An 18294-nucleotide genomic window follows, 5' to 3' on the forward strand; every position below is an offset into this window, starting at 1 on the left:
AATGTATTAACTTATGCTACCCAATCTGTTCCACCTTGTATTTAGCTGTGATGCTCTGAGTACCTTTGGCAGAGCTGAAGAAGAGCTCTGGGTAAGCTTGAGTCTCTCACCAACAGAAGTTGGTTTAATAAAATAGAGTACCTCATCCATCTTGTCTCTCTAATATCCTGGGACCAACTGTCCTGGATCCACAGGATCAGTGCTCCAGCTCCAGCTTTGGAACACCTTCTAGGAGGAAACCCTTCAGGGCGCCAGACCCTCTGGGTGTCTCGTTCTTCCTCCAGGGTAAGACATACATCTTCACCGCCTCCTTAGACTGGACCTCTGAGCCTTCAGCACACTTGCTTCACATTGTGAGCTCCGTTCACATTTGCAGTGACAAACAGCGTTGTCAGAACAGTAAGATTTATTCACGAAATGATAGACAGCATAGGAAGTCCTTAGGGTAGCGTACACAAATGAAGGTTAAAGCATAGTCCATTCTGGTTAGCCCAGAGCCCAGCCAAGCTGCAGTGAACCCCTTGGTTCAAGGTATCCCTCTCTCTCACCTCCTCCTTCGATTCCTTCCAGCAGCCAACTCTCACACCTCTCCAGTCCTTTGATCTGGAGCTAGATGGGGTTCAGCTTCCCCCAGGAGAGGCAGGGAAACCCATATCCCTCTGGGTCATTGGTTTCCAGGTGTCAATGTCCTGATGGTTGGATTTGCTATTGTCTTCTCAGATCCTCCATTCATATGGGAACTAAAGCCCAGACAGCTAGGAGACACCCACACCTGTGTCTCAGCCTTCCCTGAGAGGAAACAATTCCCCTTCCACCACTGGGCAAGAATGCAGAAGTGTATGGGGGCGGGGGGACTGAGGCACACCAGACCCCGGTTGTCAGTCTCAGCATGGAGACCATGTATTTAGTGAGCTCCCAGGCCATCCTCAACTGTTTGGGGCAGCCAGGGCCGGCTCCAGGCACCAGCCGAGCAAGCTCGTGCTTGGGGCGACAGATTCTACGGGGCGGCTTCCGCCCAATCCTAGGGCGGCACAGCTGCTTTTTTGTTGTTTTTTTTGCTGATCCGGCTGCCCTGTAGGGGGCGGCGGCACAGAGGAGGGGAGCGCCCTGCTGGGAGCGGGCTGCATGCTCCATCTGCCCCAGCCGGTTCCAGGTCTGCAGCAAGCCCAGCAGCCCGTGTCCTTCCCTCCCCGCCAACCGGAGTGGTGCGGAGCCCTCCCGGCAGGCGGCGCAGCGGTCGGGGCTGCATGGTGAGCGCCCCACTGAAGTCCTGGCTGCCCCTTTTCTCTCTCCCCCCCTACTCCCTGCCCCTCTGCTCCACTAGCCGGGGCACGTCTGCAGCGCAGGGCGTCCCCCTGCACCCTGGCTCTGACCACGCCGCTGTTTGTTTGTTTTTTGCTTTGCCGTTCTGGCCGCCCTGATTTTTTTTTTTTTTTTTTTTGCTTGGGGCAGCAAAAAAGTCAGTGCCGGCCCTGGGGGCAGATATCAGTACAGTAACCCAGCCGGTACACAAAGCCTGCCATGAAATTGTGGCCTTATTGGAATCAATAGCAAAACTCCCCAATTGGCCAGGATTTCACGCTGGTGTATAGGGTGCCTAGGCCGGGTATAATACTAGTGTTTGGAGACCTTCCCTCTGAAATGACTTCCCTACCCCTCCCTGAGGACACAGCCCTGCCCTTCTAGCAGCAGTTAACTGTCCCAGGCAGCCCAGCTGCCCTGACTTTGATGCATCTCTGCCTGGGTCCACCTGCATGCATCCCATTGCAGGACAGGGCTGAATTGACGTGCTCAGGGGCCAACTTCTCATTTTACAGCAGGCAGGCAGAGGGTAAGGACATTTGTGGTCAAAAGGATCATGTGGTTCCTGTTTGCCTATCATAAACAAAATATTCAATCTAATTGAGGTTGAGTGCTTCATTTAGGGCCATGTAGTTACCCATGTCTGTAAACAGCTTTGACGACAAAAGCTGTGTGTAAATGTTAAGTATTATTATTATACTGTGCTCAGCTGACACACAGAGCTCCCACTAACCTCCCTGGGACTCGAGCGTGCAGACTGCGGCCAGAACACGATGCTTAACGTTTGTGTGCTGAGACAGGTCCACACTGATGTATACATGCAATTAAATGCTCCAGTTTCAAGTAGAACACACTTTCCTGTCCCCCTCCCAGACGGGCTAGAATGGATCTGTTTTGTTAATTTCACATGATGGTAATGTAAATGATGTTCCCGGAAATAACAGGCCTATGAAATTCCTTACGTTCCTTGGCTCACTGTACATTTGTACATGTTCAATAAAACAGCATCCGACTGTCATCCCAGATAGCTTGTTTCCCACTGTTCCCTCATGTTGATTACACTTTTTACAATTTTATTTTTAAAGGTACCTGGGTTGTAACTGGCTGTTTGCATGGCTTCTCTATCTCATTAAACTTCCAGCTCCGCACCAAGCAATCAGCTAAGAAAACCTCTGCTGAGCGGCAGTGTCTGATGTTTCAGCTGAGGGCATGGACGGGAGTAGAGAAGAGAGAAAAGAAGACACAAAAACCTCCCGATAAAAATTCAAAGCTGCCACTTGCTCAATGCTGGGGGCAACCTTGCCTTGACCTCGGCGGTCTCCGCCAGCTCCTCCCATTCAATTGTGGTAAAACTCTAACCTGCAGTGAGGCTTGGGCTGCTCTTGAAACAATGTGGTTTGGAACATCCCAACTCCACTGCAAATCAGAACAAGCAGAACTTATGATGGGGCGGGAGGAGCAGATTCTGCTCTACTAGGGCCCAATCCTACACTCGTGCGAGCCAACAGGAGTTCTGCCAGTGAATGCAATAGCAGCAGGCTTGCGCCCTAAGGTAAGGCCGGGGAGCCCAATTTACTAGCCACAAGGGCTTGAAATACCTGTGCTGTGCACGGATCTAATCAAACAAACCCAGCCCCAGTCGGAATCTTCCTAGAGCAGGAGTCAGCAACCTTTCAGAAGTGCTGTGCCGAGTCTTCATTTATTCACTCTGATTTAAGGTTTCGTGTGGCAGTAATACACATTAACGTTTTAGAAGGTCTCTTTCTATAAGTCTATAATATACAATTAAACTATTGTTGTATGTAAAGTAAATAAGGTTTTAAAAATGTCTAAGAAGCTTCATTTAAAATGAAATTAAAATGCAGAGCCCCCCGGACCGGTGGCCAGGACCCGGGCAGTGTGAGTGCCACTGAAAATCAGCTCACGTGCCGCCTTCGGCACACGTGCCATAGGTTGCCTACCCCATCCTAGAGGATCTGGAGATGGCTTCAGTTGGCCTAAGTGCTGTCAGATGTCATTAGAGCGGAACAAAGACTCCATTTCTAGTCACACATCAAAGCTCATTTCCCTTACACCCTGGGCAATGCAGGTTTTCTATTGATTCTGGTAACGTTGGTCTCCAGACGTATTCACTGAAGGCAAAGCATTCTTCAACATTCAGCCACAGAGCTCTGCATTAACTGAATGTCCAGAGCCTGAAACAAACCCACAAAAACCAGGCACGTCAGGACTACAGCAGCAAATGAGTGCAGCCTGACACACTGTGTACTGAGCCGATGCAGGCGTTCCAGGAAAAGGTGGTAACTCCCCTTGTTTTTAGCACCTTCCGTCCAAAGATCTATGTGTTTTTCACTCACTTCAACTTCCCATCCTCCTGGAGAACTCGGGCAAGCACCATCTCCATTTTACTGTGAGGGAAACAATCATACAAGGAGTAAGTGGAAGGATCAGGAATAAGTCCTGACCCCTGGAGAATATACCCACGTGCCAAGTTCATTTGGGGCCTGAGCCAAAGGCCACTGAAGTCATTGAAAGTGAAATCAGATCCATACAGCCTTAACTCAGGGCTTGTCTACACTGCTGGCCAGATCAATCCAGCGGGGGGTCGATCGCGGATTGTTCTAGTGTCGACTCCGGTACTTCATCTCACCGGGAAGCACAAGGGGAATCGATGGGAGAGCGTCTCCCGTCGACACACTGCAGTGAAGACACAGCGGTAAGCAGATCTAAGTACGTTAACGTCAGCTATTGTATTCACAGAGCTGAAGTCGCATAACTTAGATAGATCCCTGCCCATAGTGTAGACCAGCCCTCAGCCTTTCCTGGGTTGTGTTCCTGTAAGGAGCATATCCTCCATACAAGTACCCGGCATAGCCATTATTAGCTGGGGCTACAGTATTTCAATTGACAATAACCATTAAAACAGGGGTCGGCAACCTTTCAGAAGTGCTGCGCCGAGTCTTCATTTATTCACTCTGATTTCAGGTTTCATGTCAGTCATACATTTGAATGTTTTTAGAAGGTCTCTTTCTACAAAACTATTATATAACTAAACTATTGTTGTATGTAAAGTAAACAAGGTTTTCAAAATGTCTAAGAAGCTTCATTTAAAATCAAATTAAAATGCAGAGCCCCCTGGGCAGTGTGAGTGCCACTGAAAATCAGCTTGCGTGCCGCCTTCGGCACACGTGCCATAGGTTGCCTACTCCTGCATTAGAACGCAAGCTTTTCAGGACAGGGACTGTACACCACCTAGCTCAACCAGGGCAATAGTGTAATCAGACTAATCCCCTGGGTGGTGGGTTAGTAACTTTATTCCCATTTGTCAGATGAGCAGTGACTGCCCATGGCTGCAGTGAGAGGTGATGTCAGAACCAGGATTAGGACCAGGAGCCCCAGGAGCTGCTGGCTCCTAGTCCTGGACTAAGAACCCATAAACTTTGCCTCAGTGTCGTTAACCTCAAACTTTCCCTTCCCCTGTGGTTGTGCAGTGAGCTGGCTGGTTGCCATCTTGTATCCCAGAGGTGTTTTTATTTCCATGTTTGTGAAGTGCTTTGGGATCCCTTGGGAGGAAGGGTGTTCTCCAAAGTATTGCCATGACTTGTACACGTTTGCAGAACGCTGAACTGCGCACTGCATCAGGGACTTCTTTCCTAAGGCTCAGGCTCAGCTGGACACGGAAGCAGCTGTGTCCCAGATTTGACTTCACCTTGACACAAACCTGGAAGCCACGTGGATGTGGAAACAGCTGTGACCCAGATGTGTCCACCTTCTAGAGTCTCTGAAGTCTGGAAGGTGTTACCCACACAAAGGGCTCTCAGCCCCTTGCGCTGGTTGCCAGTTGTCCTTGCAGAATTCTGGACTGAGCCATAAGGTAACTGCCATGTGTCACGGAGTCCCTGGGTGATGCTCTGGAACTGCTCCCCACAAAGCCAGGCAGGACTTTGGGGAGTCTTCTCTCCCTTGGAGCAGACTTGTTCAGGGCAAGAAGCTCACACGGCTTCACCTCCTGGGTCTCTCCTTGGAGCATTCAGCATCCTCTGCCCCTCCGTGCGCTTCCCACAGTCAGCCCAGCTCAGCGGGGTCCTGGGGAAGCCAGAGGGTCCTGCACCCCCACTTTGCAGTCAGATGTGACTCTCAGCCAGCCAGTAAAACAGAGGTTTAGACACGGTCTAAAACAGAGCTTGTAGATACAGCGAACCAGATCCCTCGGCCGGGTCCATTCTGGGGGGCAGTGAGCCAGAACCCCGCGTTGGCACTTCACTCCTCATCCCCAGCCAGCTCCAGACTGCAAACCCCTCCAGTCTCTCCTCCTCTGCTCAGTTCCTTTCCTGGGCCAGGAGGTCACCTGATCCCTTTGTCTCCAACACCTTCAGCTGGCACCTTTGCTGAGGAAGGGCCCAGGCCATCAGTTGCTAGGAGACAGAGTGCCAGGCATTTAGGTGCACTGGCCCTTTGCTATGCAGCAATCACACACCCTTATCCCACCACCTAGATACTTTAGAACTGCATAGGGGACACTGAGGCACCAACACAGTATTCAGAGGAAACATCACGAACATTCCCAGTTCGTCACATCAAGAGGTCTCCGAGGAGCGTTAATAGGTACACTTGATTCTGAAACCATGATAAGGTCTTTAGCCACCTCAGCCCTTGCATCTTTCGACTCATAGTTGGGTCCAACAGCTAGTCAGCCCTTCACCAGAGATTTGACGGACATTGATCTAGCTAAGGAATTTGAATGGATTAATTAACCTTAAAGAAGATTCACAAAGGAAAATGTGCTGGTATCTTTTTTATGTTCTGCATGATTATAAATCAAAACAAGAGTTTTGTTGTTAATAGAGGGGCTTGTTCTTGGATTTTGTTGCTGTTTTGCATTAGAAATCACAGGACTTGACTTCTGTTATTTACTTGAGGACCCATTGGAGGATTGTTAACTAAGGCTAAGATTTTGTCAAGACTATTTTTTAGTAAAAGTCACGGACAGGTCACAGGCAATAAACAAAAATTCACAGAAGCCCATGACCTGTCTGTGACTTTTGTCGCTGCGGCTCCATGGTTTCTGAGCTGTGTGACTGCTGCAGGGTGACCATATTTTTCAAAGATAAAATGGGACATCCCCAGCCGTTCACCCAAGGTGCGCCCCCCCCACACGTGAGGCTATCATCCCCCCCTCGCTGGAACCTTGCAGGGGGCCTTCTGCTTCTGCTGTTGCCTGTCGTTGGAAACCTGCCAGGGCCCCACTGGCTGCCAGTTCGAGTCTCACAGCTCTTGCGGCTGAAGCAGTGGGCTCTGTCAGTCATGGATTCCATGACTCTGTGACACAAACGTAGGGCTTGTCTACATCACAAAGTTGCAGCGCTGGTGAGGGGGTTACAGCGCTGCAACTTAGGAGGTGTACACATCTGCAGGGCATCACCAGCGCTGCAACTCCCTGTTTGCAGCGCTGGCCGTACTCCCGTTTTGTCTCGGGTGTAGAGGATCCAGCGCTGGTGATCCAGCACTGGTAATCAAGTGTAGACACTTACCAGCGCTTTTCTTGACCTCCGTGGAATAAGCAGGTATCCCAGCATACCTGAGGAAGCGTCTGGTAATCAAGCAGGTCTCCTTCCCCAGTTTTCAGGGGGGTTCGGGGAACGCGAGAGCAAACCGCGGCGAAGCTGGTCTCCTTTCCCGGTTTGCTCTCGCGTTCCCCGAACCCCCGTGCAAGCAGGTCTCCTTCCCTGCGGTTTGCAGGGTGGTTCGGGGAACGCGAGAGCAAACCGCGGCGAAGCTGGTCTCCTTCCCCGGTTTGCTCTCGCGTTCCCCGAACCTCCGTGCAAGCAGGTCTCCTTCCCTGCGGTTTGCAGGGGGGTTCGGGGAACGCGAGAGCAAACCGCGGCGAAGCTGGTCTCCTTCCCCGGTTTGCTCTCGTGTTCCCCGAAGCCCCCTTGAAGCCGCCCAACAGCGCTGCAGTGTGGCCACATCTAACACCACTTGCAGCGCTGGTTGCTGTAAGCATGGCCACTCTGCAGCGCTGGCCCTGTACAGCTGTACTAATACAGCTGTAACAACCAGCGCTGCAAAATTGTAGATGTAGACATACCCGTAGTCTTCTTGTTAATTGAAGTTAATGGAGCTGTGAGAGCTGAGTGGTTTTGAAAACCAGGTTGCTTATTTAGGTGCATAAATATTAATTTAGATGCCTAACTTTAGACACCAACGTTAGAAAATGCTGACCTTTGATGCCTCCATGCCTCAGTGTCCCACTCTGTAAAAAATAAAAAAATAATATTTCACGAGGATATTGTGAGATTTATTAATAGATATTGTTAAATTGCTACGGGGTGTTTGGGCAAAACAGCAAAATGTGAATAGGTCAGGGCTGTAATGACATGTCAAATCATTTGAGGGGGAATCGAGTTTTAGGTCAACAACTTGAATTCAGGGTTGGACTATGAAGCAAAAAGAACTAGTAATGCTGACAAGACATTAAAAAGCCAAGTCTAAAGTGTATCTGTGTGTTGACTGGAAACCCACATCTGTTTGCTAACAGACATGCTGGAAACTGATAAGCTTGGGGGGAAGCACTGGGCTGGAGGGATAAATTCTGGTGGAGGGGGAAGGAGCCAAAGTGGTGTGCTTCTGCAGCCTGTTCGTGCATTCTTCCCCATTGCCTGAAGGTCTCACAGGATCATCCCTAACCTGCTTGTGAACTCATAATAGGCCCCTTTCCATGCTTAGTTATACAATTCATTCATTTATCTCTATTACTATTATTATTACTTGTATTCTAGTAGGCCCAGGAACCCCGGCCATGTCCCACTGTGGGAGGTACAAACACACACAGGCTCCTGAGGCCAGGGAAGATATTAGTCTTTGAAAGGGCGTGAATGTCCCTGGCATCGACCTGACAGCAGAAAACACTGAACTTTTTAAGTAGAAAAGTGACTGGACACGAGGTCTCTGATCTGTTCCCCCAGTGTATCATGCCCTGTGCACTTGGAAGAGATCTCAAACACCGAAGTATAGCACCAGCTTCTCTAGGATCCACAGAGGCCTGCCTGTCCACAGGATGTGTGGAGCAGGGGGAGGAGCAGAGCCTGGGGGGGGGGGGGGCGCTCTTGGCTGGAATGTCTGATCACTTCACAGCGTTTAATGCCCTCCCCCAGTTAATTATCCCCATTGCACAGCTGGGGAACCAAGGCAAGGAGAGAACATAAGAACGGCCGTACCGGGTCAGACCAAAGGCCCATCCAGCCCAGTATCTGTCTACCGACAGTGACCAATGCCAGGTGCCCCAGAGGGAGTGAACCTAACGCAATGATCAAGTGATCTCTCTCCTGCCATCCATCTCCATTCTCTGACAAAGAGAGGCTAGGGACACCATTCCTTACCCAGCCTGGCTAATAGCCATTTATGGCCTTAACCTCCATGTATTTATCCAGTTCTCTTTTAAACGCTGTTATACTCCCAGCCTTCACATCCGCCTCAGGCAAGGAGTTCCACAGGTTGACTGTGCGCTGTGTGAAGAAGAACTTCCTTTTATTTGTTTTAAACCTGCTGCCCATTAATTTCATTTGGTGACCCCTAGTTCTTGTATTATGGGAATAAGTAAATAACTTTTCCTTATCCACTTTCTCCAGCATCACTCATGATTTTATATACTAAGTGACATGCCCAAGGTCCCGGGGAAATCTGTGCCAGAGCAAAGCCTTGAGTCCAGATCGCCCCTGGCCCCAGCCTGGCCCCTGAGCCCTGCACCATCCTTCCTCTCCAAGTGACTGCAATGTCCGTGGGACGCCGCCCCCAGGGCTCTCCCCGCCGCAGGAGACCCGGCAGCAGGCGCAGAGCGGCGGGGAAGGGTCGCGGGCGGTGCCTGCCCCAGAAAACTGGCGCCAATTCTGCGCGCGGGGCCATGTGCGCAGCTGCCGCAGGCGGGGGGCGGGGCTCCCGCGGAAGTTGGATACATTGGGCGCGCGGTGGAACGCGGGAGAGCCCGGCTCGCCGAGCACGTGCGGGGCGCCCCCCGGATCGGGCCCGCTAGCATGGCTCAGCTCCGGGTGACCGATTTCTTCTCCCACAGTAAAAAACCCGCCCGGGACGGAGCGCTGGGCACGAAGCGGAGGAAGGCCCGGCCCGCGGGAGCAGGGGCCGGGGAGAAGCGCCGGGCCGCCCGCTCCGAAAGCCGGCCTAGCGCAGCCCCGCCAGCGATCCCGGGAGGGAGCGGCCATGAGCCCCGGGCGAGCCGCCGAGAAGCCAGCCCGGGAGCCAAGCTGCTGGGATTGGAAAATGACCATAGGGCGGCGGTGAGCGCTGCCCCCGCGCTGCCTCCCCTGAGCCCCCACCAGCAGCAGCTGCTGGCCTCGCCCCGCACCCCGCGGCGCCCCGATGCTGGCTCCCCACAGCCCCCGGCACGGGCCCTGACCGGCAGAAAGCGGGGTAGGCAGGAGCTGGACCCTGACCGGGCGGCGGAGCGGAACGCCGGCCCCCCAGCCGGGCTGCAGCCCCAGGGGAACAGCAGGAGAGCGGCCAGGAAGAAGCTGGTACTGCCCGCAGATGGAGACCCCCAGGGTACAGAGCAGGAGGCGGCAGTCACGGTAGGTACCTCCCTGAAGGCCCTTGGCCAGCCCAGTCCCGCGTGGGACCCCTGGAGGGGGGCAGATTTGGCTCCGGAGATCTGGGTTCCCTTCATAATGGGGCCTCTGCGGGCAGCGCCGGGTCGGAGGCCTGCGAACGGGGGGGCCCTTGGGACCTTCCATGCCGCTATTACTTGCTTGCCTGCTGCTGAGCTGCCTGTGAATGGGGCCCGAGATGCCTCCCTGGCCTGCGCTGAAGATCCAGTGACAAAAATATCAGCAGGGAAATCGTTGACAGCGTGTCTTTTAACGTTGTTGTGCATCCTACTTCACACCCCATTGAAGCAAACAGGGCCCACGCCTGCGGGCAACAAACCCGAGCAATGAGTTTGGGGTCCTGTTTACCAGAGGGAAGGAATCTTCCCTTGTTGCTCATACTGGTGTTAAGAACACTGGGAGTTCTAGTGTAGACAGGCTGCCGGTATTTTATGCAATCTGGAGAGATCTGCTTTGATAAAGGGCAGTGACTCGGTATTAACAGCCTGCAGCAGCTGGTGGCCCATCTCTGCTAGGGTTTCGGATGTTACAAAACTTGGTGGAGCAGAACTAGTGTAGAAAACGTTTTGAAAATGCATCTAATGTACACGGGGCCAGGGATGGAATCCCTAATCCCAGTCTGTAATAGCTGGTGCAGGGCTGATATTACAACCTGCGTGCTTGGGAGGGGTGGAAGCCGAAGAACAAATGCTGTCTGTTAGTTGCACCACACTGCTTGGACCTGGATTCACTGTGTATTAGAAAATCTGACTTTGACTGTAGCTCTAGTAACTTGCTGACTCGTAGCTATAGGAAGGTTTATCCCCAACTAAAGCTGGGACACTCCGTGGTGAGTAACAACCAGGCAGTGAAGGCAAAATGTTCTAACCGAACAAATTCCTCTTGCAGGTTTCCAGCCCCTGCTTCAGTGCTGCCCTCAGACCCCCAACCCCGTCCTCCCTTAACAAGAAGGTGAAGAACCTGGTGAATGTGACCGTCTCACCAGGTTCAGAGAGTGGACTGCAGTCTGGCCTGGCTACACTAGAGGGAAACATAAGCCTTAAGCAGGTATGGAAAGAGCATGTGTTCTCTCCCTGAGACTGGGAACGGGCTCCAGTGAGTGAGCTCTGCTAGTAACTCTGGGCTCTTCTGCTCGCTCGCCCTCAGAAGTGGCTTGATGGTGCATACAAACCCCCTCACTCTTAGGCTACGTCTACACTACAGGACAAATTCAAATTAGCTTAAACCAATTTTATAGAACAGATATTATAAAGTCGATTGTGCGCGTCCACACTAGGCACATTAATTCGGTGGTGTGCGTCCATGGTCCGAGGCTAGCGTCGATTTCTGGAGCGGTGCACTGTGGGTAGCTACTGTAAAATAATGAGGCCAATAACGTCGATTTGCGTCCACACTAACCCTAATCCGATATAGTAATATCGATTTTAGCGTTACTCTTCTCATTTTGTAGTACAGAAATCGATTTAAAGAGCCCTTTAAATCGATATAAAGAGCAGTGTAGTGTGGACAGGTGCAGCATTAAATCGATTTAACGCTGTTAAAATCAGTTTAACAGCGTAGTGTAGACCAGGCCTTAGCCCTGCAGCAGCATCTAACTGCATGTGAACGCCAAGGGGGAATGGAACACAAGCTGGGTTGGGGCAGAATTCCCACAGAATCCCTTATGAAATCTCTTATCACTAACCCACTTCTGTTGTCCTTGAGATACCAGCACATGCCTGGTATGTTCAGCAAGCATGCTGGACCTAGATCGGCCCCCTGCATGCTAAATAAATGATTCTATAGGAGTATACGTGACACTGGGAGCTATGCTGACCTTCCAGAAGAACAACCGAGCGTTACTTGTAAACAGTCTTCCATCCTAAAAGTCCTAAGTATCTGTTACCTTCCCACTCCCCATTCCAGGTTTCATCCAAGGAGCTGAAACACCGCCTGCAGAGACTCCAGGAGCTGACTTGGAAAGCCAAACTGCCAGCTTGCCCCTCTGAGACCTGCAGTGACTTGAAAAGCCGCCTGAAACAAGTGCAGGAGCTAGAATCCAAAATCCGCAACAGGAAGGCAGAGGAGGCGGAGGGAGCTGGGCTGCAACCATGCAAAGAGACCTGTGAGCCAGCCGCAGAAGCCAGGTGAGAAGCCACCTGCGGGGGATAGCTGGGATCAGAACTTCACCTGTAGTGTGTGTTTTAACCTGGCGCTGAAACAAAGTCTGGGACAGTAGACCTGGGGCTCCGGTTAATTGCCGTAGTCAGCAGTGGTAAAACTAATGCTGCTCTGGGTTTCCTGAAGGGCTAATTACCACCCACAAGGCAGAGGTAGAATGTAGCCCAAGGCACTTGGGTAGCAAAATGCTGCGGCTCTCCAGTGGTCTCTCAAACATCCATGTTTCTGAGGTTTAATATCTAGTAGCTGGGGGTTCAGCATAGATGGGATCTTTATACTTCGAGACCAAACGTCTCCTGCTTGCCCAGTTCACCCAAGTATGTGCAGCAGCACTAAATGGCTGAAAATGAGTGGCTACTTCTGAAAACGTCTGCTCCTGGGCACTAACGTGGCATCGCGAGAGAGATCCCTGAGAGGTGACCTGCTGCCGCCTATGCTCTGGACAGCAGAAGCGGGTGGGTTGAAGCAGAGTGCGCCAATCAGGGTGGGGGTAGCCTTCAGCAGGGTCACTTGAGGAAGGCGCTACACAGATGCTGTAGTGAACTTGGGATGGAACTCGTCTGTATATTATTGCTATTCTGATGGCTAAGGAAAGAGACTCTGCCTCTGGACATACGTAGCACAGCCTCAGAATTTGAGCTGGACCTTTTCAGCTCATCTAATTCATCCCCATCCTGCCAGCACAGGATTGTTCCTTGGGGAACATAGAGGGAGAAGATTGCAGAGGTTGGGGATTGTATGACTATCAAATGGCCATGTCAGCGCTGACTCCAAGATTTCTGCCACACCTGAAACTGGCCAGCTTCCCTACTGGCCTCCTTTCTGAGTAGCAAACCAATTGCCAGTCTGTTCACACACTTCCTCACAGACACCTGCTGTTAATCTCATGTTGAAGCTTCTTGTTATGAGTCTAATTCCTGGTCACTTTTCCTTTCTATCAGTGAGAGGGCACCTGCCTATCAGCGATTCCACACCCTTGCTCAGGATATTCCCCCAGGTCTCTCACTGCCCTATAAATACAAGGTACTGGCAGAGATGTTCCGCAGCATGGACACCATTGTGGGGATGCTCTTCAATCGCTCAGAGACTGTAACCTTTGCCAAGGTCAAACAGGGTGTCCAAGATATAATGCACAAGTAAGTTCCTCCTCCTCCTGGCAGTGGGTAGCTCTTTATATGAGCAATTGCCATAGAGCTGTAGGACTCAGATTTCTGCATTCACTGTAATTGTGCCAGCAGCATAACCGCTGTGAACTTTTCCATTCTTGTGCCTAGTACAAAGCAGGTGCACAATGAGCAGCATCTAAGAAGGTCAGGATTCAAGTGCACTGGAAGGGCTTGTGCTTTCTTATGCAGACTTCCCAAGCCTTCAAAGAGGGACCTATGGAAGCATACATTATGGCAGGGTTGTGGGGCAGGGGGGTTGCACCTGTTCTGGCTACCTGTGATACATGCTGGTTGTAACCTTTCCCTCTACATGAGGAAAGACTCAGCATAGCTGAGGATTGTGGGCATTGCTGGATGTGTCCATGTGGGTGGGAGAGGGAGAGGGGTCTGTGATGCTGGCACAAGGGAGACTTGGCTAGAGGAAGTGGAGTGACTCCCACTCCTTACTGCTCTACCTGCAGCACCTCTTACAAGTCGATTTTTCCCATCACAGGGGAAACCCCGACTCTCCGTGTTCGAGAGCAGACCTGCGGCACAGACATTAAGTGACTTGCCCAAGGCCACAGGAAGCCAGTGTCAGGACTGGGATTAGACTTGGAGAGCCCTTGGCCCCAGGGACCAGTACTCAGACCACTTCCCAGGACAGGATTTGCTCTTTAACTCGCAGCTTCTCTGTCCCTTGCGGCTGACTCCCATATGTATTGCAGGCAGGGACTCTGATTCCTGGGGCCCTCCTATTGCTCTGGTTTCCATCAGGGCTGCTGAGTTTAAGCACTTGTTGCTGATGCTAGTTTGTGTCAGTGCTGCTGACTAATTTCTGACTCTTCCTGCAATGCCACAGGCAGTTTGAACAGAGGAATGTGGGTCAGATCAAAGCGGTGTACCCCACTTCATACAAATTCCGCCAGGAGAAGAACGTCCCAACCTTCAGCGGTTTCTTGACGAAATCCAGCTACCAGCTCACCATAGAGCCAGTGCTGGGGGAAGGTATGTGCTGCAGGATACTGTCTGCTCAGAGCCCTTGTGGAGGAGACCTTGCTGTCAGGCTGGGCTCTAAGCTCTCTCTCTGATATGATCCCTAGTGGGACTTGTTGGGAAGGGATGTCTGGATCTCTGGAAACCTTCCCCAGACAAGGTCACTGGGTCTGACAGAACTGAGACAATCTGACTGGCTACTTCCCTGAACGTGGGAAGAGTGGGGAGCAGCTCTGACCTGTTCCAGCAGTGGGTCAGGCATATAAAACTACTGGCCTGGTAGTGGATCTCTAAGCCCGTCTTTTCCAGGGGTTCCTTTGAAACTTGGCTCAGAACAAAAACCTGTCGATGGCACTCCTGGTTCTGGCTACACTGGTGCTCTGCATTCATCCAGGTGTTCTGTTTATTTCGCTGGGATGCAGTGGCATAGCAGGCGGGGGCGGAGGGCCGGCTCTGAAGCAGATGATGACATTCTGCATGACTAGCAGAGAGGGGCTCTCGTGCCCTGGAGGCTATTGCTTCAGGCTCCCGTACTTACAGCTGCAGCAGTGTGATGGCATGTGTCAGATCTGGGGTGCTGCAGCCAGCTCTTCCTGCCGGTCCTCCCCCTGTAGCTTTCCCAGCTGCAGGACCTGGAGATAATGAAGGAACGTCTTTTGTCTCTAGAGGAGAAAGTAGATGGCCATCTGCACCTGTCCGCATCGCGCTTGCTGGAACGCAGGAGGGTGTTCAGCAGGAACTTGGTGAACATTGTCAAACAGCATCACAAGGTGAATGGCTTGGGTTTTTTGGTATTGTGGGGAGACTGGTATAGACCATGGGCCATGCAGACTGAGTGAATCTGCCATCTGTGCATGCAGCCATCTGTAACCTTATTATTGTTCGGGGGTGCTGCGTTCTCCTGTACTTCGTGAAGCTAAGCACTCGTCTCCTTAAAAATATCTCCAATTCAGAAGCTCCCCATCATGCAATGATGAGACCTGCTCTGTTTTAGGTGAAAGCCAGCAAGTGACCCTAAGGGATCTGGGATTCCCCAAGACACTTTTGATATCTAGAGGCAGAGATGAGAATCCACTTAACTGAGGGGCCTGGGATCCAAAATAAAAGTCCATGGTTGGACCACCACACCGTTCAGTCTGTGGAATCATAGCCAGGGAGGAGAGAGAATGTGAAACACTGAGACAAGGATCAGGATTCTCCTAAGGAGACAGACTTGTCCTGGAATCTCCTGGCTCTGGTTTCTCATAAACACATGACACTAAACTGTGCTAAAAGCACAACACTGCAGTGAGGTTAATGGCTAGCTCCAGGGTAACAAGACCAACCTCTTACTGGGTATCTGACTTGCAGCGTCTGACACACACACCTCTTTTTCATTCCAGACATTCATGGCTTCCCTCAGCCCCCCAATGGTCATACCAGATGACAAGCTGACCAGATGGCACCCTCGCTTCAATGTAGATGAGGTGCCAGACATAATACCCGCTGAGTTGCCCCAGCCCCCTCAGGTGGACAAGCTGACCACGGCGCAGGAGGTGTTGACCAAGGCCCGGAGCATGATGACCCCAAAGGTAAGGGACAGCTGCTTAGGCTGGAGTACACGGCACCAATACTGGCTGGTCGTGATGAACATGTTATGCCCTCACATCTACGTGATCATTGGTACTCCTGTGACCCAGTCGCAATAATACTCAAGCACCCACTCCTCCCTGGGGAGGAGACTCTGTGTTACACTCTTCCCTGCTATTGATCAAAGACCATGCAGTTGGGAACCATACCCCTAGCTTCAAGCGTAGGCTCCCTGGGTACACCTTGCAGCTCCCCCGTGTGACCTCTGACTCTCCTTCGTGTGAACAGATGGAAAAGGCTCTTGCCAATCTGGCTCTAAGAACAGCTGAAACCAGCCCAGGAAATCATGAGGACCCCAAAGCAACACCCACGGCCAACACCTCCAGTGCCCTGAAAGGGGTGTCCCAGGCCCTGCTAGAGAGGGTGAGTAACCTGGCTGTGACTGCAGAGGGAGTGGCCCGACAAGGGGGGTCTGGAGGATGTCTGACCCAACCCCGCACTAACTTCTCTTTCCTTAGATCAGAGCAAAGGAGGCTCAGAAACTGCAGGCTCTGATGACCCGAAACCCACAACAGGAGGAGCGGCTCGTCATGATCTCACGGCTGCCAGAGATGGCACGTTTCCTACGCAATGTGTTCGTGGCTGAGAAGAAGCAGGCGCTGACTGTGGAGGTGGCATGTACGCGGATGCTTGACAGCTACCGTACCACAATGACATCTGGTAATAGAGGGGGATTGGAGAGGGGTTTTTGCCTCTGGCACATGAGATTCTTATATATCTAAAGAGCCTGCAGTGAGTTCTGAGTCACAAAATCCAGCATCTCCTGCCACCCCAAGAGTAGAGGTATAGCTGAATGCCAGGAAGCATGGAATGGATACCATTGTCCCCACTTACCTCTAGAGGTTGCTATGGCTACCATGTTAAACTACATTTTTGGTAGCTGAAAAGCTCTTATGGAGTTAGCTGTAGCTGGAGGATCCCTATGGACAGAGTCTTTACTTTCTAGCCTCACTTCTAACTCCTGCTCAGCTTGCTAGTCTTGCTGGCTTCCTGGAATGGTGCTTATCCTGTCACTGGAGCAATAGTAAACACTTGTTTTCCTTCAGTGGTCTCCCTAAGACCTATCTTGGTTGGAAGCTAAGGGTCTAGTCTTTATCAGGCAGCTCTGCTCCCTCAAAATGCATAGCTGCTGCACCCACCCTAGAGACTAGTTTGCCTGTCAATGTAGAAGCTGACACTACTTCATCTGCTTGGTAACATGAGTTCTGTAGCCTCTCCCCGAGACATGAGAAACTCAGGGGTAGTCTAAACTCCTTTAAAAACAAAACAAAACAAAAAAAAACTGCTGTAATCTGATGGAGAGAGGAGGGGGAATATTTTTATAGGGCTCCCCTGTGTACCAGCAGTGCCAAGCACAGCTGTGTAATTGATGGCTAAGCTCAAAGTCTGGAAGCAATGGCTGGGAGGAATTTCACCTTCATGGTTCTGTGATTTGGGTAGGGAGCAGAAGCCAGAACTGCTGCCGAATGTGTAATACACTGGCTGACAGCTGATTGAAACAGACTTGCTGATCACTTCCGGTTCTCTCCAGGTGAAATGGAGAAACACCTACACCTCTTCTCAGAGTTGCTGCCTGACTGGGTCATCCTCCATCCAATCAGGAAAGACACCTACATCAAGCTGGACAAGAGCATGGACCTCAATATCATTGTGGAGAGACTGACAAGGATGATTAAGGAGGAGGAGAAGCTCTGATTCCTGCGGGGGAGGATGGCTGGGGGTTAGACCTTGATCTTAATTCGATGTGCCTCTGAATATAGCACAGGTGGGGCCCTCTTAAGTTCTTGCAGAGAACTCCCTTTTGGGCTGCTTGTGACCTCACTGGTTTCTACGTATGCACAGGAAACCAAGAACGTAGACAAGCCTCTTTGATCCTAAATTGTTTGTTTGGCACAGTTCTGGGCAACTCCCCTGGCCCTCAAACATGAGGGCTAATATATTATGTTCACTACTTCATGCCCTCTGCCAGTAGGAGATTGCATTTGGCTTTCCCACCTAAATTGCTCCCTTTTTTTTAAAGCCCTCACTGCTTAGTTACTATGGGCAACTTAGTACAACAAATAAACTGTTCGGGCCACAGTGGGAGCAGGGGTGTTTGAGCATCTCTGGCTGGCATGGCCTTAGTTACATCATTGTTCAGAGAGGGGGGTCTGGCTTATGTAACGTTTAATTTCTTGAACAAGTTTCCAATATGACAACTTGCCTCCATTTCTTCCATTAGCTGAAGGTGCTGTGGGGGTGGATAGAATCGTATGCCATTTCTAGTAAGTGAGAAAAATGAAATTTCCTTTTGGAAAAAAAAATCCCAGGGGCTCTTTTTTAAATGCTCTGTTTTTTAGAGAGAGAGAATATGCATCTCAGACTACTCCAGCTCTCTGATGTGTTCAACTCTTGTACATATTATTGTTTAAATGTGTTGCTATTAAACTTCTAAATGATTGGCA

General features: G+C 51.1%; 1 protein-coding gene across 1 annotated transcript; it reads left to right on the forward strand.

The window, feature by feature from the left end:
* The first annotated feature begins 9251 nt into the window (after nt 1-9251).
* Nucleotides 9252-18294, forward strand: CDT1 (chromatin licensing and DNA replication factor 1). Its single transcript, XM_030581601.1, has 10 exons — nt 9252-9884; nt 10809-10967; nt 11826-12046; nt 13022-13216; nt 14088-14233; nt 14888-14991; nt 15604-15792; nt 16079-16213; nt 16309-16510; nt 17382-18294. The coding sequence occupies exons 1-10, from the start codon at nt 9333-9335 to the stop codon at nt 17543-17545; spliced, it is 2067 nt and encodes a 688-aa protein (XP_030437461.1). The 5' UTR covers nt 9252-9332; the 3' UTR covers nt 17546-18294.

This window comes from Gopherus evgoodei, chromosome 12 (genome assembly GCF_007399415.2).
Source record: "Gopherus evgoodei ecotype Sinaloan lineage chromosome 12, rGopEvg1_v1.p, whole genome shotgun sequence".
Taxonomy (NCBI): Eukaryota; Metazoa; Chordata; order Testudines; family Testudinidae; genus Gopherus; species Gopherus evgoodei.